This window comes from Pseudorca crassidens, chromosome 6, assembly GCF_039906515.1.
Source record: "Pseudorca crassidens isolate mPseCra1 chromosome 6, mPseCra1.hap1, whole genome shotgun sequence".
Classification (NCBI taxonomy): Eukaryota; Metazoa; Chordata; class Mammalia; order Artiodactyla; family Delphinidae; genus Pseudorca; species Pseudorca crassidens.
In genome coordinates, this window is record NC_090301.1 from 35,875,042 (window position 1) to 35,902,103 (window position 27,062).

At 41.1% G+C, this 27,062-nt stretch overlaps 1 protein-coding gene across 10 annotated transcripts in view; it reads left to right on the forward strand.

Annotated features, from left to right (window-relative positions):
- Nucleotides 1-27,062, forward strand: part of SATB2 (SATB homeobox 2) — a 201,344-nt gene that overhangs the window by 10,052 nt on the left and 164,230 nt on the right. For 3 of the 10 annotated variants that reach the window (XM_067741096.1, XM_067741095.1, XM_067741097.1), the window contains 2 exons: nt 3,488-3,715; nt 25,334-25,510. In XM_067741096.1, coding sequence (XP_067597197.1) covers nt 3,547-3,715; nt 25,334-25,510 — 346 coding nt within the window. In that variant the 5' untranslated portion in view covers nt 3,488-3,546. Of the gene's footprint in view, nt 1-1,285; nt 2,258-3,140; nt 3,327-3,487; nt 3,716-25,333; nt 25,511-27,062 lie in introns of those variants that run through there. The other 7 variants (XM_067741090.1, XM_067741092.1, XM_067741091.1 and 4 more) reach the window with 7 other exon arrangements.

Consider the following 27,062-nt stretch of genomic DNA (forward strand, 5'->3'; position numbering starts at 1 on the left):
CTCAGGAGGCTTCATTGGCCTCAAGACGGGCGGGGACGCGTCCACATTTTCCCGCTTCAGGTCGGGACCGGGAGTGTCAGCAGGCGCCCCCGGGGTCTCGCGGGGGCCGCGGCTCCTTCCCACGTGCTTTCTTTAAGGAGGTTCCGCGTCCAAGAGGGATCTTAGGGACAAAAGCGCGGCCAGAGCCCGGTCTGCTCGGCTAGCGCCCGGGCCACCTTAAATGAGCACCGCGGCCGGAGCCGGGCTACGGGCGACCGCGGCCGCGGGAGTCGGCAAAAGTTTGTGGCTCAGTTACGCCTTCGCGGGACCTGCTGGGGACGCCCCCGCACGGCCTCCCCCGGGATGGGGAGGCCGGGTCCCCACCGTACAGCTCTGACCGCGCTCTCAGCCTAGGGCCCGAGCGGCTTGGGATCCCAGGAGTCCCAGCCCAGCAGCCAGCGGACAGGGAGCCCCGCCGCCCTCGCTGCCACCGCGTCACGGCCTGCAGGCTGCCCGGGCTGCGCCGCTCGAGATGTCGCCGGCGCTGCCAGCGCTCCAGGGACGTCATCCAGGGATGCTCCCCGCCCTGCGACCCTCCTGCAGCCCCCTTCCCTGTGCCACCCGCCGCCCGGCGGGCAGTGCTGGTGCTCCTGCCATTCGGGACACCCGGGCTATTGTTCTGGACCCACGGCAGCGCCAACTGTGAGGGAGAAGCGGCCTTCCTAGCGCGTGCGGCGGCGCGGCGGGCCCGGACGGCTGGCTCCGCACGGAGGGGGAGCTCGAAGGCACCGGGAAAAGTTGTTCGGAGGGGCGGAGGCGGTGCGTGGTGGGCGGAGGCGGTGGGTGGGGGAGGTGATAGCCCTCCTATCTCCAAAGTCGAAAGTACTCCGCGTAGTTAGCAGAACCCGGAGCCGAGGCAGCCGTGGTTGCCTCCTGCGCGTGGGTCTGTGCCTCCGCCGGGAGACGAGGCAACCACCGCCTACCTTGCCGCCGCCTCCGAGCCGGGACTAGTGCGCCTCAGGGCTGGGCGAGGCGGCCGCGCCCTGGACCCGCCGCGAGAAGGAGGAGGAGGACGAGACCCCGGGCCCCAGCTCCCGCCTGTACCCGGGCGCACCCACCCACCAGCCGCGGCCACCGCCTCGCGAGGCCCTCGGTTCCCTGCCATAGGTCCCCCGCCGCGCCGCGCGCGCGCGGTCCTCGCCACACCGCTCTCCCACCGCCGACTCTCTCCTTCCTTCTTCTCCCTCCTCCCTGCTTCCCACCCGCCCCTCTCCAGTCCCTCTGCCTCCTCTGCAGCTCCGCCGCTGTTCGGTCGCCGGCCTCACAGCGATTGATTGATTGATGTTTAATTTCCTGCCAGGCGGGGCCCCCTCCCCCCGCAACCTCCCCGGCCCTCCTCCCCGCCCCCCCACTCTCCTCCTTCAATGCGGTGGACCAGTCTGGCTCGGGTTTAGATCTTTTCCCCCCAACCCCCATCCCGAAATAACCCAGAGACTTCCCCTACCCCCACCCCAAATTATTATTTTGAAGGCGCTAGATCTGGGGACGGACAGGGGGAGGGGGAGAAATCGGAAACCGAGGACAACCCAAAAGGACTCACTTTGCCTGATGACTCAACGCAACTAATAATCATCTCCTTCTCACTGTGTCTCTCTCTGCGGCTTGTCAGTGAGTCCGGCTTCGGCTGCTGGCGGCGGCGGCCGAAAGGGGAGAGGCTGGAGGTGACAGCTTGGGCGGCCGCCGCTTTTCCTCCCGCGTGCGGTCCCAGGTCCCTGCGCCTTCTCGCTTCTCGGTGGCACCGGCCCTACGGCTCCGGCCGCGCCTCCTCGCGAGCTAGCCGCCCTGCGAAGCGGCAGCCCCGGCCCGCCTCCGCCGCCTCCCAGTTTTCAGCCCTTTCTCGCCAGAACGGGTCTCCTTCCCGAAGGTGTGAAAAGGCTTTTTCAGCCTCCTTCTCTCTTCTCCCCTCCTCTGTCGCCTCCTCCCGCGCTCGCTCGGGTGTTCCTTTGGAGGAGCCCTCCTTTCCCTCTTCTCCTCCTCCCTCTACTCCCCCCACCCCCCATCATCATCATCATAACAACCATCGCCGCACTAAGAAGACACCCTGACCCAGGACCCTAAACGTTTGGACCTGGGAAAGAGGAAAGGGAAAGGAGGAAAGAGAAAGGAAGACTAGGAGAACACTGCAAGGCAAATCACCAGAAACTTTCCACCCTGGATTCTCTACTTTTGCTCCATGGACAGAGCCCCAGCCAGCCAAGTTACAGACAGACTGTGAGCAGTAAGTACTCAGCGCGAAGGCGCCCGCGCCAGGCTCCGGAGTTCGGGGAAGCCCCGGGGTCCTGCTGAGTTCCCTCCCCGCAGCTCTCGCGCTGTTCGTTAGACAGCGCAGCCGAGGGAATCCGGGCGGAACCTTCGCCCTCAGCCCTGGCGCTCTGTCTCTACATCACTCGCATCTCTTCTCACCTCTCCTCTGCCACCCCCACCTTGTCTCCTTGAGCCGTGGCCACGCGGCTTCTCCCACGGCCAGAGCGCCCGCGAGGATTCCCAGCGCACTTTGTTGTGCCGGGTTCCTCCTGCTTCTTGGGGATGTCAGTGACAATGTGAGTGCCGTTTCATCAGGTGTTTCCTCCTCCGCCGCCGCCCCCCAAAAATCCGGGGGTGCCGAGATCTGCGGGTTCCGTGAGGAGCGCGCTGCCAGCCAGGCGACCCAGGAGAAAACTTTTTGGAGAGATTTTAAAATTGGGGTTGATGAAGGCTGCTCCCGCACCTAATAATTTAAATTCTTTTGCTTTTGTAATTTATGCGGAAGAGCTTTTTAAAAAAATCACTCAGGATCGGATGAAGATTAGAACTTTCCAAAATAATAACGATTGTAGACCCCGCTTGAGGTTATTTTGATGAATACCGCCAAGTGTTTGGGGATGCTTATTAATGTGGAATCAGGGTTGATTTTGTGCAGAGTGTGTGTGTGTCCCAGGACGTGCTCGGTAAAGGTAAAAAGCGGGGATTCAAGGGTCTTTTTGGCAGGCCTTTGCCTACTGCCCCGCGATTCAGAACGCATTCTTCTTGTGGTTAATTTGTTTTCATATGGACTTACGTACACCCGCACCCACTCCTTGAGTGAGTGAGATGTCTTCTTAGGAAGTACACTCCTTCCGCAGCCCTGACCCCCCGACAGCAAGGTCGGCGCACTGGAGAACGGGTTATGTCAACCCTGTCCCAATGAATGGATTACTTCTGGGCGCCCTGGGCGGACTTCGTGACCCAGAGCTAACTTCTGGGAGCAGCGACTGGGCAGAATCGCGGTACACCAAGTTCTGGGTTTCCTTTGGGCCGCCCAGTGTAAGGTTGGGACCGGCTTCCCTGTTCGGGCCCCTCGGGCAGCGTGGGAGGAAGTTTGTGTGGCTTTGGTGCAGCGCTCTGCCACTGGCCTAAACGTCTATCACGTGTGTGAGCGGTTTTCCCTCTTTTTTTTCCCTCCCCCTTTCCCCCCCCGCCCCCTCCCTAGGTCCCTGTGCATTTTATTGCGACCTGCCGGTGGGAACTTTGTCTCCGAGTCGGAGCAGCATGGAGCGGCGGAGCGAGAGCCCGTGTCTGCGGGACAGCCCCGACCGGCGGAGCGGCAGCCCCGACGTCAAGGGTCCTCCCCCGGTGAAGGTGGCCCGGCTGGAGCAGAACGGCAGCCCCATGGGAGCCCGCGGGAGGCCCAACGGCGCAGTGGCCAAGGCCGTGGGAGGTAACAGCCCGGAGCAGGGAGGCTCGCGCAGCCCGCGGCCGGGTGATAAAGGCCCGGGTGTCAGGGTTCAGGTTGATTAGGCGATGTCGCGGTGTAGGATTACAGGAAGTGAATTCCAGGTTGCCAAATAATGCCCCCGTCGCCTCTCCTCTGCAACTGGTAGCTTCATCTCGAGTTAAAACAAGAAAGTGGTTTACCCGGAGGGTGGCATTTTTTGGGCACTTTGCCACTGTGTGCTGAGGTGTTGGCAGGTTTATGTCACAGCCAGCTAACTGTTTCTAGATTTTCCTAGAGAGCTTTTTAGTGATTTAACTCTTTTGCCTTGCCTCAGAGTATCTGTTGTAGGGATGAAGTTTAGGTGCGTTCGCTTTTATGGACTAATGTTTAATGTTCAGGTTAGTACAGGAGCAAGTGTTGGTGTTACTTTGTAGTTAGGACAGTGCTTCGAGACAAATGATTAACAACTGGGAATATTTCCAGCCACATTTCAAGTGGGAAATAAGGAATCACTATGAATCTGTCAGGCCCTTAGAGACTTTAATGCTACCGTTTTTTTAAAAATAAAGTTTAAAGTCATGCATTTGTAACTTTGTTATGAATTATAGCACAACAGGTAAAAATAGCATAGTAGTCTTATTGACTGCCTGCTGTTTTTCTTTCCAAGAATTTAACATTACTTAAAATCTTTCGTAGTTTTTGCTATTTAAACAACCACTTTCTTTTAAAGTGGTTAGGGAAAGTAATTTTATAAAATAAAGATATGCAAGAAATTTAAACATTATTGAAATATTTTGAGGTTTATATGACATTTCCTTAGTTGTTTTTTAAATATAAATGCACAGTTCTACATGGCATGCAGTTTTTTTGTGTTTGACGTCAATTACTAGTTTAATCTTTTTTTTATTTTGCTTCTAAAGGTTTTTTTCCCCCCCTAATATTTTCAGTAGTAGTCTGTTTAATATAATTCTTATATTAGCCAGCCTGAAATGAAACAAAACCCTGGCAAAAGTTAGTGATAAATTCCCATGTTCTAAAGAGCCATAGTTGGTATTTCCAAGTAAAGCCTTAATTCAAAATATCCACTCCCTTTTAAAGACATTTTATAAACAGACAACAATTTATAAAAGAACACGTTTTTATTTTTACTTATTTTGCTATTACTATTTCTTCATGGTAGACATTCAAGAAGGTTTGCCTTAGTTCCTTACATTAAGGAACTAATGTAAGGAGAAGCACTCATTCTCTCAGTTTTAGAAGCTTTAACTAAATTATTTGACCACAGATTGTGACTTATGTATCTTTCATTTTAGGGACTTGAAGATATACTTTAATGAAGCAAAAGAAAACTTGATAGTTTTGTGACTCACTTTTTAGAAGTAGTGTTTATTAATGTGTTGTCTTGAGATTGAAGCAATAACTTTGGACTTTTCGGATCATTTTTTAGTATATGCATATAAGAAAGAAAAATATATGGTGAATGTGGTGGGACCCAATGTGAGATGGTTATGATAAGTGCTGGTAATGTTGGATTGAAAAACTTTTGGAAATCCTTGGAGAGGATGTGTTCTCAAAGTGGCCTTATGCATTAAAGAAAAAAACCTGGACTGAAATTTTGGTTTCTTTCTAAGCTCACTAAGTTGAAAGAAGTCTCTAAACATTTTAGAATGTAATGGTTACCAATCGTGCTTCCCTACAAAAAGTTTTTTTTTCCCCTATATCTTACTGAAGGAAACTGCCTGATTTTGTTGACCTAGGGATACCCTCAGTGTAAAATAGTGGTTACTTTTCATATTTTCTGAGACTATAATTCACATTTGGCCACTTACCATAAATTTGATATAGACAAATATTATTAAGTCTTGGTGAGGAATAATAAATTTGTTTCGACAAGCTCGTATAGTCACTTTTTTCTGAGCTTTAACTTAATTTAGTAATATCAAAGGTCTTAGCTGCTTCCCAAACTGAAAATAAAGATGACATTATTTTGTCTAAGTAAGTACCATTTATGATACCTAACAGTAAAGCGGTTACAATAGTTTACCTATGGTGGATTTTTTAAGATTTTTTTATAAGAAAGATTTTACTCGATAGAACTTAATAGATTGTTTGGAAAGATTTTAATTTAGAAAGCTTTCAAATATAACAACTTAGAACGTAAAATTTCAATAGTACAAAGTTTTCTTATGAATGTTAATGATTATTTTGTGGGTTTAAGTTTATATAGTTTCCAAATGTACATTGAGATGTTAATAATTTTATTTCATTATGACTTTTAATCATGTATATAGACTGGAGAAAAGCAAAGCCTTTTTAAAAATGCACATTCTAAATTTTAAAAATGTTTAAAATATATTTCTATTTAGCGGTTCTTTTATAATTGAAATAAGTTTTTTTTTTAGAACATAGAGTAAATATAAAATAGATTATATTTCTATCACCCTACCTCCTTTTGTTTAAATTTTCTTTATGAAGCAATATAATAAGTATAGAAAACTACAAAAATATTTGTAGCTCTGCGTCATTTATTACCATTTTCAGATATATTGCGGTCTTGTCAATGTTGTAAAGATGGCTATAATCATATATATTTTAAAAATAGAGCTCAGAATTTGGGAGGATGTATTTGTCAATCTTCAGTGATTCTCTTTTTAAATGCTTTCCCCCTAAAAATAGGGGAAATCATTAAGTTAATTGGTTGCTCAATAAAATGTCAGTTTATCTTACTGCTTCTGATAAATAGGTGAATAAATGCTTCTGAATGCATTGGTTGCCCTAATAAATTCTGTTGCTGTTATTCTACCTTTTTTAGGGAGAGAGAGAGTTTGCTATGTTTCTGATGAGAACTAAAAAAAAAAGAGAGAGACATAATTTTAGTGTCTGGATTTGACTAGATGAGGTGGTAGAAACACTGTCACAGTCTTCAGGGTTCTGTTTTAATAGGGGACGTAAGAGTGTGTTGTTTACAATGTGGTTAGCTTTAGAAGACTATTAGAAAGTAGATCAATTTTGTTTTGTATTTCTAACACTTTGTAGGCTATATTTGCTCTTATCTAAGCAGTGCGTTTTAAAGCATGTATGTAATAAAATATAAGTGCTCATATGTGTATGACAGTCAGCTTTTATAGAAGGTCCTGGAAAAAAAAAAGGCTAATATCTCTTTAAAAAACATATGAAGGCTGGGAGAGAGTTTAGAGCAAGCAAGAGCACCATGGTGTTGACAGCTTTATATCCCTGCTGGGTAACATTCACTTACTAGAATTGGCGTCCTCTCTCAGCTAGTAATTCACTCCATAAGGATTTTGAAAAAGGATGATTAATGGTGGGGAAATTTATATTTGTGAAATTGTTGATTAAAACTTACAGATCTATTTGAAGATTTAGAAAAAGAAAAGATTATTAAGGATGATGAATATAGAATCAGATGATCCTTTTACCACCATTAGCATAAGTACCTAAAATGTTCTGCTGTATGTAATGCTTCAGCCACACAACCTACAGCATAAAATGAAAGTGATGCCAATCAAGTTTCCAGAGGAAGCAAGGCATTCTGCTTTCCTCCTGGACTGCTGAAAGGCGCTGGCCAGTTGTGCTTTAATAGCAATAAATTACTGTGCTTCATTCATTGTTAACACAAGCATTTTCATTTTTTAATGTTTGGCTTAAAGAAGAACTTTTCAGACAGCTTTATTTAAACTGAATGAACAGCGCTTGAGTATACCAGATGGTGTATTTGCTGATAGGAGGCATTAAACATCAGAAATCTTTTTGATATTTTTCATTTTCTTATGAATTTTGATGACTTTTTTTTGTGTTAAATCTTCTAGAGTTCAAGGAAAGATGTTTAAACACTGAGAATATCTTGATTTTTTTGGAAAAAAATAGCTTTTTGGGGAAAAATTAGTTTTTAAAATAACTTTAATTTTGTTGAAGAATTGTCTGTTGAAGTTATCTTGTAACTCTTTGACCCGAAGTAAACCTATTCTTCTTGCTACCAGGCAGCCCTTTCAAGAACATAACTGTCTTGTTGCAAGGGGAAAAAAAATCATTATGCAATACACACTGATGTACTCAAATAGGGAAGCAAATGTGATCATGATTGTTGCGCAGGGCCTCATTTAGAGCTGAACACTGTCTACAACAACAGTTAGTTTAATTGTCTGCATGTGGAACATTTCCTTTTAGATAAGAGTAAAAGAAATGCAGTTCAGGTCAGGTGTAGTCACCATATGAGCAGTTGTAGAGAGATATTTTACTTTTTGAAAGGAGGGCAGATATGAAAGAGTATAGATATTGACCTATTGAAATGTATAAAATATTTAGAAATTTGAAACGTATTGTCAACATAGGCAAAATGGAGAAAACTCATTAAATTCATTTTAACCTAGGATGTTATACCATTATGCTTGTAGGGAAGACTCGTTATTACTTTAAAAGTGAAAAGGTTGTATTTCGGTCTTGTACTCCACTTTTTTTTTTTTTTTTTTAAGGGTTTAAGATCTTTTAAATAGAATGAACTTAGGCTTTGGGGTCATCCAACAATCTAGCATGTCCTCTGTAGTTTTGCTGAGGTAGAAAAATAGCCCTCTCTAAAGTGTTTTCAGTCCTTGGCCTGTTATTAAAATAAAGATATACTTGGTTAAAAAAAATATATGCAATGGAACATACACATTAAACAGAACATAGGGTATCCGCCCCTCAAAGTCTTGAGCATAATTTGATGTTTTGAGTAATTTTGGAAGCCTTATATTCCATCAGTAGAAACCCCACTGACCATTATATATTCAAGATCATCTGCAGTGAAATGTGTGTGTGTGTGTGTGTGAGTGTGTGTGTGTGTTAGAACTACATAGATGTCCCTTAAGGCGTCTGTTTTCTAACCACTGCAGACAATAAGCAGTATCCTCTTTTTTCAGGGGGTTGTGACTAAGAGTATCAGTCTGTACATATTAGATATCCTGTGTTAATTCTTTTCTCCTTGTGTGAATGTGTGTATATATTTTGCCTGTCTATCTCTGTAGGGAGGGAAACAGACTAATCATAATTTATTAGATATCTAAGAATGTTAATTTTGAGTTATTTTAAGAATATGGAAATCAGTTTTATTCCAGGCAAGACATGGTAATTATTTGGTGTATCTGACAAGGCGTGTCTGGTAAGCAGTCAAATTTGGTGGTGCTACTTTGATAATTTAAAACTCTTTTTTAAGATTCAACGTGGAGACAGTTTATATGATATATAAAAAAGACAAATTGACAGAGTTAGATGAATTTCAAATTGCATTATTTTCTTTTGTCTTTTTAGAGTTTTTAGGTTTCTTTTTTTTTTTGACTGAAAATAAGGTAGAAAACTTTATGTTTCCAGTATAGAGCAAAATGACAATTTCTCATCATTAAAAAAGTTTTTTATAACTAGTAATTTCACATTAGGTGCCGAAAACATGTACATAGTTTATTTCATTTCAAGAAGCCAAACTTTATCTTACATAGCATGTAAATAAAGTTATTTATACTCTTTTACCTAATAAGTAGGCTTTTTTTTTTTAACCTATGTAACTAATGTGTGGTAACATAGTTTTACTATCTCCCTTACATGAATGCTGAGATACAATGGCATTTTGGAACATATTTAAGGATGGAGCATTTGACAAAAGTTGTATGTGTAACAGTTTGTCAGTGGAAAGTGACAAGTGGGAAATGACAAATGAAATGTTGGCATCATCACTCTTTATTTTGATAAAAATGTCTCAATTTGCAGTGATATAATACTGTTTCATTTTATTTCATGAGTTGTGTGAGATGCATAAGGGGAATTTAGATTTTGTGAACGGAAAATTAGCAGCCTAAACTCTCTTTTCTGAAGCTTTGGCAGCAAGTTCCCCCTCCCCCCCAACTCCCCAAGAATAAGAACAGCAGTGAAATGTTGGATCTAACTCACACATTTTAACTCATTACTTTTTGGAAAAAAAGAAAGAAAGAAAGGAAGGAAGGAAGCAGGGAAGGAAGGAAGGAAGGGACAGGGAGAGGGAGAGAGAGAAAAGAAAGAAAGAAAAGAACTGAAAATGGTTTCAAATAGGAGACATTTATGCTTAGCTCAAAAAATGAAGAAGAGAGTTTGCCTTTTGTTTTCTTTTTAGGGATTTAAAAATGAGTGATTTCCTTCTGCTGACTTTGTATTGGGCCTTTCTCACTTCCGATTACCACTGCTCTCCATCCTTAATTGAGGGTGTCAATGTGGAGAGCCGTGAATTCCTTTTATTTTAAGGTGCAACAGAGGTTTGGAAATGTCTATGCGTTAAAAATTGATTTTTATATACAAAGGATTCATCATCCTACTACTTACGGATAATGTGATAGATATTTCAAAGTCAAAGTAGACTGCCCTGCGTGGAATTGGGGTATGAGTTAAAACAAAAGCCAGTTGAGAACTTACAGATTTCCAAAAAAGTACAGATGTGGCCTCTATAGGGTGCGATTTTCTTTATTTTCTGAAGTCAGTGAGCAACCAAACATTTATTTTCTTCTTTTACATGAAACAAGCCCCACAAGGACTTCATGCTATACAGTGTTTATGTAAAAATGCTCTATGGTGGAGTTTTCAAAATCATGGCACTCCATCTATACATATAATTTTTTTTGCTTTCAATTAACAGAATTGTTTTGCTGTTTAATAGCAAGTGATTTAAAAATTGTGGTAAAATCAGTATAATTACGAGGCAGTGAAAGGGTGCATCAAAAATTGTCTTCTACAACTTGTCTTTGGCTTCTCATTTGCAAAGTTTTACTTATTCCAGATTTTTTATTAACCAGGTAAAAATGACCTAAAATGGAGTAAATGTGCCATAGATATACAGTTATGGCAGTTGGGCTTATCGTGTGTATTTTTTCCATTTTTAATTGATGTGTATACCTTTAAAAAATTTTTAAATAAACTAGTGAATATTATAGTTATTAGTTTGACAAATGCTTAAAATGAAGAAAAATCCTTAATAGAAATTTCAAGAATTTGAACCTTGCAAGAAAGTTATGAGCAAATTATGGCAGTCTTATATTGTACTAAGAATATTATTTGTGCTTATGACACATTAGGGTAGTAAAACTCTCTGGGGGATGTATATTTCAATTTTAATTGCTCCCAGTATTATTACTGTTGGTTAGTGGGTGAGGCGGATTAGGTTCTGCCCTTAACTAGTTGCCTTATCATTGGAATGGAGTTCTACCTTAGCACAGTGGGCTGTTAAACTATAGCATAACGTAACAAAAAAGATTAAAAAGTTAAGGGGAAACCCTTCAAGCTACCGTATATGAAAAGGGGTGCATTTCACACCAGAGTAAATGTTAGGTGCCTACTGATGGTTGCACAGTTATTGAAATGTGCACAGCAGCTCAGTGACTTTCTTTGTTTTGTTGAAGACTTGCACAGATATGAACAAATTAATAGAGACTCTAGTTAGAGAAAATGTTTTCCAAAGCACTAAGATCTGACAGAGGTGATTTTCACTTTTCGTAGAAACAATTTTAATTTCATAATGTTAAGGAAAGATGTCTTTTATTTCTTTTAAAAATATTTTTTACTTTAAAAAAAAATTTGGCTAGAAAGCAAGTGTATCCATTCTTTTATAACTGACTAAGATTGATTTTCAAATTTCCTGATTATTCCCCACATTAAAATTGCATGTTTTTCTTGCGTTGGTTCCAATTATTTATATATACATATAAGAAAAGCAAAAATTGATCGCTTGTAAGGAAAACGCATTCATATCAAAACTCTTCAAATAGCAATGTTTTCAAAACATTATTATTATTTCTTTTTGGTTAACAGAACAAGAGCTTTCTTTAGTCATAACCCGAAGATGCTAACAGAGCGGCATGATAAATGTCTCTTTAAGTGTCGTAGTAAAAGAAAATGACATGCCTTCTGAGGCAGTGGAGAGTTTATGTTGTTTCGGACCCATTTCCCAAGCAGTGATCGAAGACAGATTACAATAACAATTATACAGTCAGAAGATGCAATATCCATTTCTGCTTTAATTGAGTGAAAGAATAATAAAAACATCATTAAGAAAAATGAGGGGGACCTGTCACACAACGTACAAATTTTTAGTCTTGAAGAAGATGCAGAATAACTCAAGTACTTTTCACTTACTTTGCTGTATTTATTAGCTAAAATCTGTTTTGGGGAGAGACCATTTGGTTCTTGCTCCTCCCTGGGAAGTTCAGAGAGGAGCCCCCGGGAGGTAGTTGCTCAGGAGACATGAGAAGTGCTCACTGATTTGTCTTCATATACAGTTTACGATGGGAAATCAGTTTCTTATATCCCACCTGAGGTGTAACTACCTTCTCTCTCTCTCTCTCTCCCTCCCTCCCTCCCTCCCTCCCTCCCTCTCTCCCTCCGTGTCTCTCTCTCTCTCTCTCTCTCTTTCTTTCTCTTTTTCATCTATGTAAATGGAAGTAAAAAGTAATGAATGTTCCTCTTGTTACAAAGTCCTGCAAAGTAAGGGTTAGGTGTGGTCCCTGGATCTGCTGTTCTTCCTCCCCTGGCTGAAGGGGAGGGAGAAAGTTGAAGGTGAATAATGAGCACCCTTATTTTTTCTCGGTTCATGTGGGGTGTTGGGGACCCCGAGTTTCTACATGGACACATCACCTGACATTCATGTAGGTGACATAGACTGTCACCTGAGATGCACAGGATCTGGCCTCCATCTGCAATCATTGGAGCCATTGAATCGATAATCCTTCACAATGCTGAAGCCTCCAGCCCTCATTACCCAGAGTAGAACTTTCAGCAACTTGGAGCGAGCTGGCTGGCAGCCGCTGAAATCAGTGGCTAGCGTTCTTTCACCCTAGGCTGTATTTCTTACTCTATTCATAGAATTGCGTGTGCCTGGAAACTTGGGTGATGACAGTGGAGTTAGCCCAGACAGTGGAGTTAACCCCTGCTCGTTGTGGGGATACTGAAACCGCAAATGGTGTTGGCCATCAAAGCAGCTGGAGCCCGAGGTTGGACTTAGTGGACAGAGATAGAGGAGACTGTGTCTTTGGTCTGTAGCTAAGAGTTTTCTTGGGTTCAATATTTAAAAACCTTCCTCAAAGCAAAATGAAAGGAATAAGATAGGCAGTAAACCCTTCCTGGTGGAGTTCTCATGATCCCGGAATTGTCCCAAGCATAATCCCTTTCAGACTGGAATTTATGTCATACAGCTCAAAAGGCTTTTTTTTTTTTTTTTTTAAATTCAGTTTAGAGAGTCTAGTTAATAGTGCCTTCATTAAAATACTGTTGTCAGCAAAAGGTTTTTCAGTTTTAACATTTACATAACCTAACATCATCGACTAATGCCACGAGCTTTAAGGGTCTATTAGTGGTTCCGTTTTTTTTCTGGGCTTTATAATTTAAACCTAAACATTAATTCTGGGAGGAACTTGGCATAATGTCTTTTTGCCTTGGAGAGAATTTTTGTTGTACAATCAAAAAAAAAACCTATATATTTTTTTTCATACAGTCACCTTCTCCATGTCTCCCCTCCCGTAAGTAAATAGCAGTTAAATAGTCAAGGTTTTAAAAGGGCTTATTTAAATCAAAAAAAGAAGTGATTATTTTAGGTGAATTTAACAATTTTCCATTAGTTCATATTGCAAACTAGTGCTTTTGATATTAACAAAAAAGATCTGTGAGGCTGCTAATGCAATGAAAGTATTTTTCCTCTCTCTCATACTAAAGTCACGTGGCAAATTTTTTTTAATAAAATTATATTTGAGAACCCTTGAAACTTACAAATCAGTTACCTGTCTTATTTATTAGAAGCTGAGAGACGTAAAAAATTCTTTATGTCACCTGAAATTATAGCATTGACTAGGAGGAAAGAAGTTGGGATCTCAGTATTAAGTAATAAAGGGACTAAATTCCCCAGTATTAGTTATTTTGGAAAACATACTTAAACTAGGATTCTTAAAATGATCTTTTAAATATATGATATTAATACTATGTTAAAGTTGAGTTATTATAGGAATCTGGTTACAAGGTAATTGTGAAATTAAGAAACAATTGAGGAAACCCTGTGATGATCAGTTGCCATGATCTGCAAACCAGAAAGTGTTCAGAACCCTAGGAAGAATGCATGCCTGGAAATCGCTCATGGAGGAGAGTGAGGCTAAGTCAGGGTTCTCCTGAAGCTTTGCCGGCTTTCAGCTTACCAGGCTCCATTTAGACAAGATTTTGTCCTGTATGTAGGTTTGGCAGATGTGGTATTAGATGACCAAATACCCTTCATTATTGAGGAGCGGTATTATAAGAGGAGCAAATTGTTCACTGAAAGGGAAGTTATTACACATTTAAGACCCAAGTAAAGACATTTTACAAGGGTAAACCAGGTGATTCTGATTTTTTTTTTCCTTCTCAAATGGATCTCCAGGTAATATTCAGCACAACTCACTCTATTTACAGGTCCATTCATATAGTAAGCTTGAGCCTTCAGCACGTTTTTACAGGTAACTTATAACCAAACCCCACCGCCCCCCAAACTAGAGCTTACTATTGAAAGCCTGCCAGTGCCGTCACAAACGGTCATTAGTTCCCAAGAGACTTGGAGGAAAAAAGAACTGGAGGAGAATGCCATGACTTCAGTAAGAACCATTTTGCTGCATGTGTATATTTTTGCTGCCATGGCAAAACTGTCTGGGGGCTGACCTTCATATTCAGAACTGATACCACACACTCTCCCATGGAAATGTATAGAATTCCAATTAGCACAGGGTCAGAGTATAAATGTACCTCTTTTCACACTGTTCCAAGTGGTTAGTGGAAGACAAGCTGCAAAGTAATTCCCTTAGTCCCCCAATAAAAAGATTTATAGCAAGATAATTCTCGGCCCCATAATGGGAGTGTTGTAGGTTTGCGTTTGATATTTATAAGACTGAAATACAGTCCATGTGCCCAAACTAAGCATTTATTGTAAACAAGTTAACTGCCGAGAGGTTATATTCTGTCCAACATAATTATATTGAAGATTGATGTATAGCTTGAAAGCAGGTTTGAGGGAGACAGTTCTTTTTAACCAAGGAAGGCTTCTGAGACGCAGCTCTTTTCTTCCTTTGATGTGAGTCAGTGAAGTCGTCTTTCTCACAGCCAGCCTCTCATGTATATAATAAACACAGGCTTGCTCTCTGAAAACATATCTGTTTGTCATCCTACTTCTATTAACAAAATAAAGAAATGAACCTATATTCACTGAAGCTGTTAGGTATAGTTTCTTTTGTCATCTTTACCTGGACCTGGGCAGTGATGGTGCTAAGATAACATAGTTGCTGTCAGTATGGCAGGCAGGTGAGTTCACACACAAGCCTAAACCTACATCTCCGAGTTAACCTCCAAAAGAACCCCTTTCTCCTTTCATGCAAATTTTGAAAAAGAGCCTTTGCCTTGTCTTTCTGTTATCTTGTGTTGAGCTTGTGAGATGAGAACTATTTTTGAAATTGTGGCCTCCCGGGATGGGGAGAAACTATACTAATACGCTTCATTTTATGGCTCAGAAATTATTCTAGAGTTAAAGAACTTGTGAATCCAGGGAATCTAGGGAGAATGAAATCTTTCTGAGGTTGAGGTACTCCATATCTGGGATTACCCCCAATTTAAAATAGTACAGTGCTCTTCCAGGGTTTCTGTGCTTTAAGGAAGGTAGAAACTTACATTTTCTTTAGGATAAAGATTTATGACTTTTTTTTCCAGGAGAAAGAAAAAGGGTTTTTGTGACACTTTTCAAAGATAGTTAAAAATGGAATAACATTCCTCCTTTGGTTGGGTGGTATCCTTTAGATAACATTAAGAATGAGAATAAGAGTTTCAGTGGATTTACATGCAGTGGCTGAAATGGTCTCTTTGGTTTTTTAATATCAAACTTAATAGTGTCTTTTGGAAATGATATAAATTATAAAGGGGATGTCAGAAACATAACGTGAAAAAAAGCAGTGTAATAGTTTTCTCTGTTCTGTTTTTCTTATTTAAGTAATTGCTATAAATTGTACAGGTACATATAAGCTTAAAATATCTTGTGTGGGAAGTATTCCATCAGTGGGGACCTGAGTTTCCCCAGTCTGTATGCTGGGTTTTATTAACTTCATCTCAGTCACAATAATAATATCCTATGTATTGCCATCCAGAGAGCCCAGTGTACCCTTAGGGAACTGCAGAATACACAGCATGATTTTGACTTTCTTGCTTTCTCCTCCTGTTCCTTTCTTTTTCTTCTCCCAGTGTTAGCCATTTCAAGGACCTGGTTGCTGTTACATCTCAGTGGAGGCATTTGTTGGGTGTAAGAATGAGAGTGGCTTTTAGTGGTTGGGAAAGGATGGTAATGGCTGCCTGTCTGTTTAAGCTCGGCCTTGTGAAATCTGCATTCATTTCACAGTGACGATCTTTATACATCTATTAAACATCCATATATGTTTTGCTGTTTGAACCCTAAACATAGACAGTAGGATTTCCTCTTGTAAGGGAGAAAGTCTTTATTTTTCACTATACAAACTTTACCTTTTCAGATTTTTATTTGCTAAAAATCTCTCCACTCTAGTATGATTTCCTTTGGGGCTTTGCACCAGTGTTTGATCTCAACTTTTAATAATTTTGGTGAGTTAAACTCCCCAAAGAAAACATGCTTGTGCTCTGAAATATTCCCACTAGAAATCTGGGTAGTCTTGTCTTATTGAGAGCCGAGTGCTTGATTCCTTTATTAATTCCTTGCTAGAGAACCTCAGTACAGTTAAGCTTTCCTTACCACTACACTGGAGAAATCAATCAAGGGTTTTTATTTTAATTATTAAATTAGATAAAATAACATTTAAGGCAGAGCTCAAAACCTGAGATGACGAAGCAAATGTTAGTATAAAGATAATTTTTATTAACCCCTTTTTTGACTCCTGGGGCTCTGAGTTGCAAATAGCTTTTCCAGAGAGGATAATAAGACTGAAGGGAGCGGCAAGTACATCTCTAGTTCAATACTATTTAAAAAATTATCCTCCCAGAAACCTCCAGAATAAAATTTTACTTAACGGAGGAAGGAAATCCTAATGTTGATGAATTATGGTACAGTCATTTCAGCATGCCATTGAGTCTCAAGGCTTACTAATACATGCATTTCTAACCCAGTGAGAAAACAACCTCAAGAATTTAGTTGGGGATACTTACACAGTATGCCATATGTTTGAACTCTTCTGTGATACACAGACTTGCATATTCTACTTTTTTTCCTTTTCTTAATTTTTTTTTTTTGATTCTGGGATCAGTAAACATTTTGTCTCTCTGTAGTTACTACATTTAGAAGAGATGCCGCAGTCCTTCAGTGCAGGACATGGGTAGGACTGCAGATAAGATGCCCAGGGCTCCAGGATGTGCACAGTCACAGAGCACAGTGCTGCTACCCAACAGAGTCCTACGCCAGTTGACTGTGATGCCTTCGTGGTGATAAACCAACAATTTCTGTGGACAGTGGTCATGCCAGGGCCCTGTGGTCTGGTGCGCTTCCCCCAGAGAACATGGAGTGAGCTCCTGAATCCACTTGTGCGGATCCTTTCCTAGAAAGCTTTCCTTGTCTACCAATGCTGAATGCTGTGTAGTAGGGCCAAAGTGATGTGGACAAGTTAGGTAGCCAGGGAGTCATGAGACTTTAGAACCGACACTGCCTGTTAATGGTGGTTACTAATGTCTAGGTGGAATTAGCATTTTGTTAAAATAAACAAACATTTCTTTTGGGCCTGCTGCAGGTCAGCCTGGGAGTGGAAGGGAGAGTGGGAGGGTGAAGACTTAATCTAAGTCCAGTTCATGTTGGAGAAGGAAAAGACCGGCCTCTCCTTCACTCTAACTGGACATTCCTGACAGCTGGGAATTTAGTTCCTTGGGTCAGGCTTGCTGTGGCTGTGTTCCCAGGTGTAGCTCAGGCATTTTTGTTTAGATAAGTAGGCACCCTGTGCCTCCTGTGTGCCTGTGAAATCCCATTTTGCAGATTGCCAGGCCAACTTGATCCTGCCACTGCGTTTCTATAACTGAAGAGTACTGAGAGACCTGGAGTTTATCCTTCAGCCTTCAGATCTGACTTCAGGTTGAATTGTGGCCTCTCAGTTTGGGGACAGGCCTGGAATCAGAGGTCTGGAAGACCAGAACCCATCTCCCTTCCCTACCACTTTAAACCCAATTTGAGCCTTTGAGGTGATAAGTGAGAGGACCAGAGTTTACGAGGCCATCCCTACCCCTGGCCTATTTTTCGTTCTTATCTTCCAAAGTTAAGACCTGCCCCAAGGGCTGCACAGTAGTGTCTGGTTTTACTAGAGAGATTTCTGAAAATAAAATATTTCTTGGTAGTCTTACCTCTCCCCACCTCCCCACAGAGTAAGTGGCGTCAAGGAGCTATATTGTTAAAGCTTTACTTGGAGGCCTAATTCTCAGGTCTAAGCAACTGGGTCATGGATGAACAGGAGATCGAATTTCTGCATATGTGGCTTCGTTTGCACTTAGAGTAATTATTAAGTGCATTTTGCCTTCCCCATAATTGTAGGATTGATTGGTCCTCCACCTGTGAACGACCCAGGACTTTCAGCTGTCCCACCTCTGTCTCTGCTCCTGCTTCCTCTTCGGGAAGAGTTAAAAACAAAACCAACAACAAAAACGAATGAATCCTTCTGAGAATCTGTAGTTCAGAAGCAAAAGACAGAAAGGAACTTTGGAAAGTGGAGCAGTTTAGGGGAGCTTGGAGGTCCTCTGGGCCACCTGTGGGTGGCTCTTTTGCCCCCAGATGTTTTTGCTCTTCCCCCCCAAGACTGGTGAAAGCATGTTTTTCTTTATGACAGTACCTCAAATTCTTTCCATTAGAAGTTAATGTGGGATACAATGTACTTCTTTTAAAATGAAAATATATCTGAGGAAATTAAGGGACTACCAAGCCATTGAAACAGTGAAGTGTAGCATCTTTTTATCTATTAATCTCTTTGGAATTTCAGCCCCTGGGGGAATGGGAGGCTGGAGTGGAATGTGGAGCCTGGGGCCACCAGAGCTCAGGAGGTTAGGCCCTGGGAGTGAAGAGCAGGGGCAGAAAAGAAGAGAGTAGGGAAGACACACTTGATCCATTTTGAGATTTTGCCTGGGACCCCAAGAAGGAGGTGAGGAACACCCTATCCTTTCTTTCTATTTCTGGTAGCAGTTCTTGGTGCTCAAACTTGCCTTTATTGTTTTAGGGTGGGAGGAAGCATCTACAGGTTAATATTGGCGAGTTCTTTCTGTTCTTGTCTGTGACGCAGGGTGTGTGTGTGAATGTGAGTGTGTGCTTGTGCGTGTGTGAGAGAAACAGAGACAGAGAGGGAGAGGATAGGAGGTTAAAGAGCAAGGAAGTGGGTGTTTTGTTTTTCTAGTAAATTTGCAATAAGAAAAGATAGCTGCCACCCCTCACTCCCTTCTCTGCCAGTCCTTTGGAAAACCCTGTATTATTCACTTGGTCTCCAGGGTAGAATTTGTTTCATTGTTTCTGGGGTTCTATGATTTATCGATTGTGGTGGTTGCTGAGCGTGATGTTTTACCCCAGGTTCAGTTTTATACAAAGAACAGATATATATGAGAGACTCTGCCCTAAAGCCTTTGTAATCTTCATTTAGCCCAGGGACCTTCTCAGGTAATAGAACCATATCTACTGCCAGCCGGAGGGAAGGGAGTGGGCCCTGTGGCCGCCTTTCTTTTGGAAACAGATGGTTTTAGGAGCCCTTTGAAAGAGGGGAGGAGAAAGGCTGGCTTCCTGTCATCTCAGACTGATTCCTGTCATTCAGGGGGCAGGTCCAGGAATGAAGGTGGACCCAGGAGGCAAAGGGGCTGGGGAGGAGACCAGAGACCGTTGGCACCACACAAGAGAAGGACCCAATATTTGAGCCTTTCTTTGTCTGTGAGTGACTGAAGGGCAGGATCTGTGTTTGGTTCCTCCTCTGCGCCCAGCACAGTGCCTGACAGGTGATAGGCCATTGAAAGGCAAATTCACTTACAAGCGACGCAGGTCACCCACTGGACACAGCAAGTGTGGTGAAGGGCCCTTTACTAAAAGCCCACACCTTTAGATTTCTGTGGACATGGGCTTTGGAGTGTTGTTTTCGACCCCCAAGAAAGCTGTGTGCTTGGGATTTAAAGTTGGTTAATCGGAGCTGCTCTACTCTTTCCTCTCTTGGTTTCTTTGGACATCTTACTTATTTTCCTAGAGTTTCAGCTTCCTTATTTATCAGATGAGGGTAATAATAACCCTCCCACAGGGTAAACGTGGGGAGGAAACAAAGGTAAGTATGTATGTCAGAGTACACGATGACTTAGGAGGCGCTGTGCAAATGAGCGTGTTGTTTTGTGTCCAGCTTTCGCAGAAGGCGGTAGAACCCTGTCATCTAGACCCCCTGCCTCTGGACCTTCTTTCATCTTTCTCTGTTAGGTTAGATCTAGCCCATTAAAGAGTACTTGTTCCTCGGGTCACATTCATGCCAGTGTCTTGTCATTTCCTGAACACTGTAACTGTTCTCTAAAATGAAGGGAAGGGGAAAAAAAGCCTTTCTTTAATAAAGAAGTTGGATTAATATAATTAGGAATAAAACAATAGCCTACAATTTGCTCAGTGATGCGGAGAAGATATCACGTTAGATATTGGAGTTTAACCAAGAATCCATCTGTACTCAAGTTTCCTAAGATCTGGAGCACAGAGGAAAGATAAGTGAGGGGCATCAAGACAATCGCACAATTGTCCTGCTTATCAGTTTGTGGTGTATTTATCCTGGGTCAGAAAAACCACTGTATATGTTGGTATTTGGCAGATTGCTTAGAGCAGCTTTGTCTGATCGAAATGTAATAAGAGCCACGTGTATAATTTTAAATTTTCTTGTAGCTTCTTTTAAAGAAATGGTAAAGAAACAGGTGAAATTAATTTTAATAATACATTTTGTTTAACTCAATGTATCTAAAATATTATCTCTACATGCAGTTCATAAAATTTTTTTTTGTGTTAAATATAATTATTTTTTGGTATTAAATTGTTGAAATTGAGTGTGTATGTCACACGCCACATCTCAACGCAGGACTAGTCAACATTCAAGTGCTCCGTCACCACTTGTGGCTCCTGTATTGGATAGGCAATTTTAGAATATATTTTAGAATATAAAGTATGGTGCTTTTAACACTTTCACCCTTTTGCTCTGGGGCCTGTTGAACATTTTTGGCCTTAATTATTTGCATCTGCAGTAATTAGGCCATTCAGTGATTATTAGTATAATTTTTATTCTGAAGAAATGCTTTTTAGGAAGTATCATGAGCATTGATTATGGACCCTGAAGAAAATGATTGGTCTCATTTTTTCCTCTGTGAAGTGGTATTAATACTGTTTTTGTAGAAAGAAAACCAAATAGGGACTTCCCTGGTGGCGCAGTGGTTAAGAATCCGCCTGCCAATGCAGGGGACACGGGTTCGAGCCCTGGTCCGGGAAGATCCCACATGCCGCGGAGCAACTAAGCCCGTGCGCCACAACTACTGAGCCTGCGCTTTAGAGCCCGCGAGCCACAACTACTGAGCCCGCGTGCCACAACTACTGAAGCCTGCGTGCCTAGAGCCCGTGCTCCGCAACAAGAGAAGCCACCGCAATGAGAAGCCTGTGCACCGCAACCAAGAGTAGCCCCCGCTTGTTGCAACTAGAGAAAGCCTGCGCGCAGCAACGAAGACCCACAACGGCCAAAAATAAATAAATAAATTTATAAAAAAGAAAAACAGATAGGTTTCATTATTTGAGGGCTACCTGTCAGACAGTTTAACTACCTTCCGCTGTTTAATTGTCACAACCAGTCTAGGATGTAGATGCTATTGTTCCGCATTTCAGCTGGGAGGAGTTTGAGCCTCAGAGAGGTCAGGTAAATCTCCCAGGATCACTCCCACAGGTTAGTATGGTAGTGCCAGGACTCCACCTAAGAGTGCCTGCCCCCGGGTGCAGAGCCGTCCTCTCCCCGCACGCCTCTGTTCCCTCTGTTCCCAGGGCTGTGCTGGTGAAGACCAGGTTAACGCTTCATCATTATGCGCGCTTCTTCAGAGATCATGTCATAATGAAAGTGACAATTGAGCATCATAACTAATGACAGTTGGGAAAATGCATTTTTCCAGTAGAGAACGTCCCGTTGCTTATTTTTCCTCTGTGATAACAGAATTAACCATTTATCCCAATTGTCAGGACAGCTCTTAATTTTTAGCAAATGGCTAGGGCTGTGTGCCTGTCCTCTAGATTAAACCATTTGCTTACCTCCTGCAATTGTAAAAGGCTTAGCGAGGCTTATAATCAAAAGGTTCAAAGTTCTCTACTTGATCATCTGAAGATGGGTCTGTGCTACAATAAAAGAAAAATAATGCCATAAGCTGTAGGTATAGGGCTAGAACAAGAGTGTCTTTCTTTTTCTTCTTGATCATTTCTGAATTTTTATAGATGCAGTTTAGTTTTATTGCTGTTATTCTTTTGTTGGAACTTATCTATTAATTCTTCCCATTCTTTAGTTTTTGAAGTGCTTTCCACATACTCTCCCTATCCTTTCATCTATTGTCACTTTTTTTCTTCCTTTTTTTCCCCCTCTTTTTTCCTGGAGCGAATGGGGGGACAAAATGGATAAATATTTTTTTTGATATATATTTCTACTCATCCTCTTATAGTTTTCTTTCCTAGGGATTTGCTGTTTTTAAAGGCATTTAAAACCTATGCCTTAATTTTCTTCTTCCTTACATTTGACTTCAATTGTACTGTTTTACCCGTTCTCATTTCTCTTGTCATTGTCACTAGTAACTGCATCTATTGTTCCTGCCTTCTTCTTCTTTTGTAAAAATTGCGTTTCATTGTAAAGATTTCATTGTTTAGGTTGCTCCAATTCTACTAAAAAGGTACATTTTTTAGTCATTAAATATAACCTGTTTATGATCGTTTTTGGTATCACATGTATATGTGCTTTCAGAACAGATTCTGTTATCATACACTTCTGATTAATACTGTTTTGTTTTATAAATGACTTCAAAGTCCTTTTTTTTCCTTCTTTTTTTGAAAGTAGGCGATTGCCTGTGAGGGACTGGCGCTTGCGTTTTGGCTGTGAGGAGTTACTGCTGTCACGTACTAACAATTGCTTCCTTTACTCACTGAACTAAAATATTTAGGAAATATTTTGGTCATTGCCATTTTCAAAACATAAATCTCTACATGGTATAGATCTTTGTGCTTTAGTATTGTATTTCATCTCTAACTCATGAACTGTTAATATTACTAAAAAAAATTAATGGGGTCTTAAATTTTTTCACTTGACCATAGACTTGAGGAAGATTTATGGTTCCTAAGTAATGGATACATGATAGCTTGTGGAGCAACTGGATTCATTTAAAGGTCTTATCTGTGATTCCCAGATGAGTGACGCTTAGATGTTGACATTAGGAACTGCACGTGGATTTTCGGCATTGAAACTTATGTACACACAGGTATTAGTGGTGAAGTAGCTTATGGCACCACTGACTGCACGGCCTTATGTGTGCTTACGTTTAAATCATTAAAAAGAGAAATCAACCTACTTCCTTGGACAAAGATCATATACCAGTATGTAAGAGTTAAAAGGTCTAAATGGGGGCTATTCCCTGCTGGTAAGGACTCTCACGAGTGGGTCCTATAAAATGCCATTATGCTTGCTTAGGAAGATTTTACAACACTTTTCAACTGCATTGAGGGCAGGAGCAAGGCAAGGCTTGTTTTCATTTGTATCACTGGAGCCACAAGGGATACCTGGCACACAGTAGGTGTTCAGGGAGTAAGAGTTGGATAAATGAATGACCACAGAGACAATTTGGAGGAAATCTATTTTATATTATTCACTACATGTCTTACATGCAATGGGGAATAAAGCAGACATATAAGTAAATAAGCATTTGCTATGCCAGTGCTGGTCACAATTAAAAAAAATATTTTGTAAGGCACCACGTGGCTAGGCTCAATTCTCCTCTTTATGTAAAACAATCAGTCTGCTCCATCCTTATTTCCTATGTTCCGTGAGTCTATACCATAGATAGTATATGAGCAATGGACGATAATGCTGCTTTGTTGTTCCTTGGCGTGAACACTAAGTTAGTAGTTGTCCCAGGTCTGGTATTGTGTGGCTTGCTAGTCTGTCGTTCAGGCTTGGTAATAATTACCGTGATCTTTAATGATAACAATTCTTAATGAGTATTATTAATAATGATTATATTTAATAATTACATCCAACACTTACTATCTTTAATAATAATAATTAGCACATGGGAACCAGTTGCACCACTGTATTATCTTTAGCAGAAAAATCTAAATCTGTGACCTGGTAGTTTGCAGAGTATCTGTTCCCACCCTCTGCTTTCCAGATCAGAGTGAGTCAGGAGGCTTCTAGGGTCTGGACAACAGGGAGGGGCTTCTAGAGAAACTCCTCTGCGTTCTGTGTGTGAGAGGCCATACTTGCACGTGTCATTTTACACAGAGGTCTTATTTTTATTGTGAAGTGACATCATCATGAACAGCCCGTCTTCCACCTCCCCCATCTCTCTGCCTGCCCGCTCTTCCTTCATAACCTTTGATTCTTCTTGCACGAAGAGAAGACCTGGAGTAGATCCTTACTCCGTAACATACTAATTTGTGTGAATTATGTAGGGCAGAGTCCATGTTTATTACTCGTATGTTGGTAAAATTTTGATCTTCTTCTGCCATGGCTACGTTTAGATTTAAATACCTGTATGACTTTTTAAAAAAAATAAAAAAACATTTTATAAAACACTTTTGGCAAATTAAACATTTTTTAGCTTTTCACATATTGATACAAAGGAGAGAAATATTTCAGTGACAACAGATTTCAACAGATTTTCAACTACACTAATTTGCTTTATTCTTTAGGGTAGTTTACTTCTTTTCTTTGAAAACCAAGCAGAGGTATTCCTTTCCAGTGATAACTGGTGTTATTATATAAAATAATATTTTTTTAAAAAGACAAAGTTTCATATTTGTATGTATATTTTGACATAAATGTCAGTTAAGACTTACATGAGCAGGGTATTTTCAGGTTAGTTGATGGCCTGTTTACCAGGATTTAGAAAAATAAAAGATACAAGAGGGGCTTCTTTTAAATTCCTATTGATTTTCTTGTACATATTCACATAATAGCTTAGGACCATTACTAGGTATCTTACAACATTTCTAGACAAAAGCAGATCTTATCTGAAAATACTAGTCCTGATTAATAGTTAATGATAGGACCGTAGATACGAGGATGCTAGGATCTGGAAGGTCACTTTTATCTCACCTATGCTCCGGCTGTGAACTTGAGGTCTCTCAGTCAGGACACCTCTGATTGGTGTGGTCCACTTTTTAATGACTAGAATCTGAGGGATTCTGCCACTGCTCGGGGCAATTCTGCTGCAGTCTGATAGTAATAATGGACGGGAAAAAACCCCCACAGTTTTCCCATTAGGCGCATCTGACTAAGAGGCTTGTTTAATCCAAACCACTGTCCACAGATGATAACTGTCTCTTCCCTTCTCATGATGACTGGGGTTTGCTTTGTAATGTTTGTGTTTTGTTCTTGGGTTTTGTCCCTGCAGGTTTGATGATTCCGGTCTTTTGTGTGGTAGAGCAGTTGGACGGCTCTCTTGAATATGACAACAGGGAAGAACACGCAGAGTTTGTCCTGGTTCGCAAGGACGTGCTTTTCAGCCAGCTGGTGGAGACCGCGCTCCTGGCCCTGGGCTACTCCCACAGCTCCGCGGCGCAGGCACAAGGTATTCTCGCGTCTCCCCTCTCCTCCCCGTGCCTCGGGTGTGTCATGATTTGAGGAAGAGTGTGTTCCCCGAAATAATTCTCCAAACAGGGATCGGAGGAGAGTGGTTACATCTAACATCTTTCCCAAACAGTGAACAGCAGGATGTTTCATGGAGAGTCTGGTTTTCTGGTTGCATTGGGAAGCATTTGACCAGTACCTCTAGAGCTACCAAAATCCCATTTCAAGCCATCACTTGCATTTCAGAATGATCATCATGGGTTTTTTTGCATTAATAACTCTCTTATTTTCTCTAAGTCCCCAAATCGGTATTCTCAGAGTGCTGAGACATTTGACTCCTAACTTATCCAAACTTTAATATGTGAATTATAAGCTTTCAGTTTTCTAAATTTATTTATTGCTTTGGGCCTGCCGCTTTTACACATTATGATCAGCTTTTAGTTAAATAGAAAAAAATGTATGCCTCTTATATACTGTACTTTTGTATCTTTGAAAACCTCTCTGTAGTTCTGATGTGGTCCATTCATTAAAAAAAAAAAATGCTCAGTGTCTTTGTGATCAATTCATTTTACCTATTTAATTAAATATAATTAAATATTAAAATTGCATCATTATTTCAGTGTGAATTGTATAGCACTGGGGAATCCATTGTGAGCTTGTGTTGCCCATTGTTCTTTTATGCCAGATAATTGACAAAACAAATAGCAAAAAATCCCCAAACCTTGGAGAATGGGAAAATAAATTTTTGACCCAATGGAATGATGATCTTTGTTTTTTAGCTGAAATTATTGAACTGTATAGATTATGATAATGGTTAGAACTAAAGGATAGAAACAAGTGACTTCCAGATCTTGTTCCATATATTAATTTCCTTTATTACTGTCCTTACTTAACATTTGTGTATGTGCCATGGATTTTTGCTACTTTTTCAAATGAATTCCTCTTCATATACTTACTAAGAACTATTAGTCCAAGCCTCTATTTATTGAGAGAAGGAAGCTATGAGAGATTAAACAGTTTATAAAAAGTTACAAAATATGGTGACCAAGGACATGGAATTTAAATTCCCCAGCTCTTGACTCTGATTTTGTAATCAGATTATTACTGTTTAAAAAAAGTTTTAATTAAATATTCAAATTATATCTTAGTTCTACCAAGAAAGCAACTCATCTGAAACCAGGAGGTCAAGAATGTTTTTCCAGGGCCATGGATTGTTGTGAGTTGAAGTGCAGTCTGAATCCCAGCACTTGGCCTGTCTGGGTGCAGTAATACATACAGCTGAATCGTAGAGTCCACTGCTTTCAAAGCAGTGTGATAAAGGATGATTCATTTCCTTTCCCTGACAACTTTCCTTCTTGGGTGAGGGATTCAAGATTTGATCCCGAGCAAATTGCATAGTGGGCACCATTGCTTTTATTTCATGCTATGTACCTAAATGAAATAAAAGAATCCCCCCTCCTTCCCCCACCGTAAACTTTTCATGCCATTTTAGGGATATTTTTCTCTGAATGTAAAGGTCATTGTATCCCACTGCTTGCATCCTGGTGTGCCAG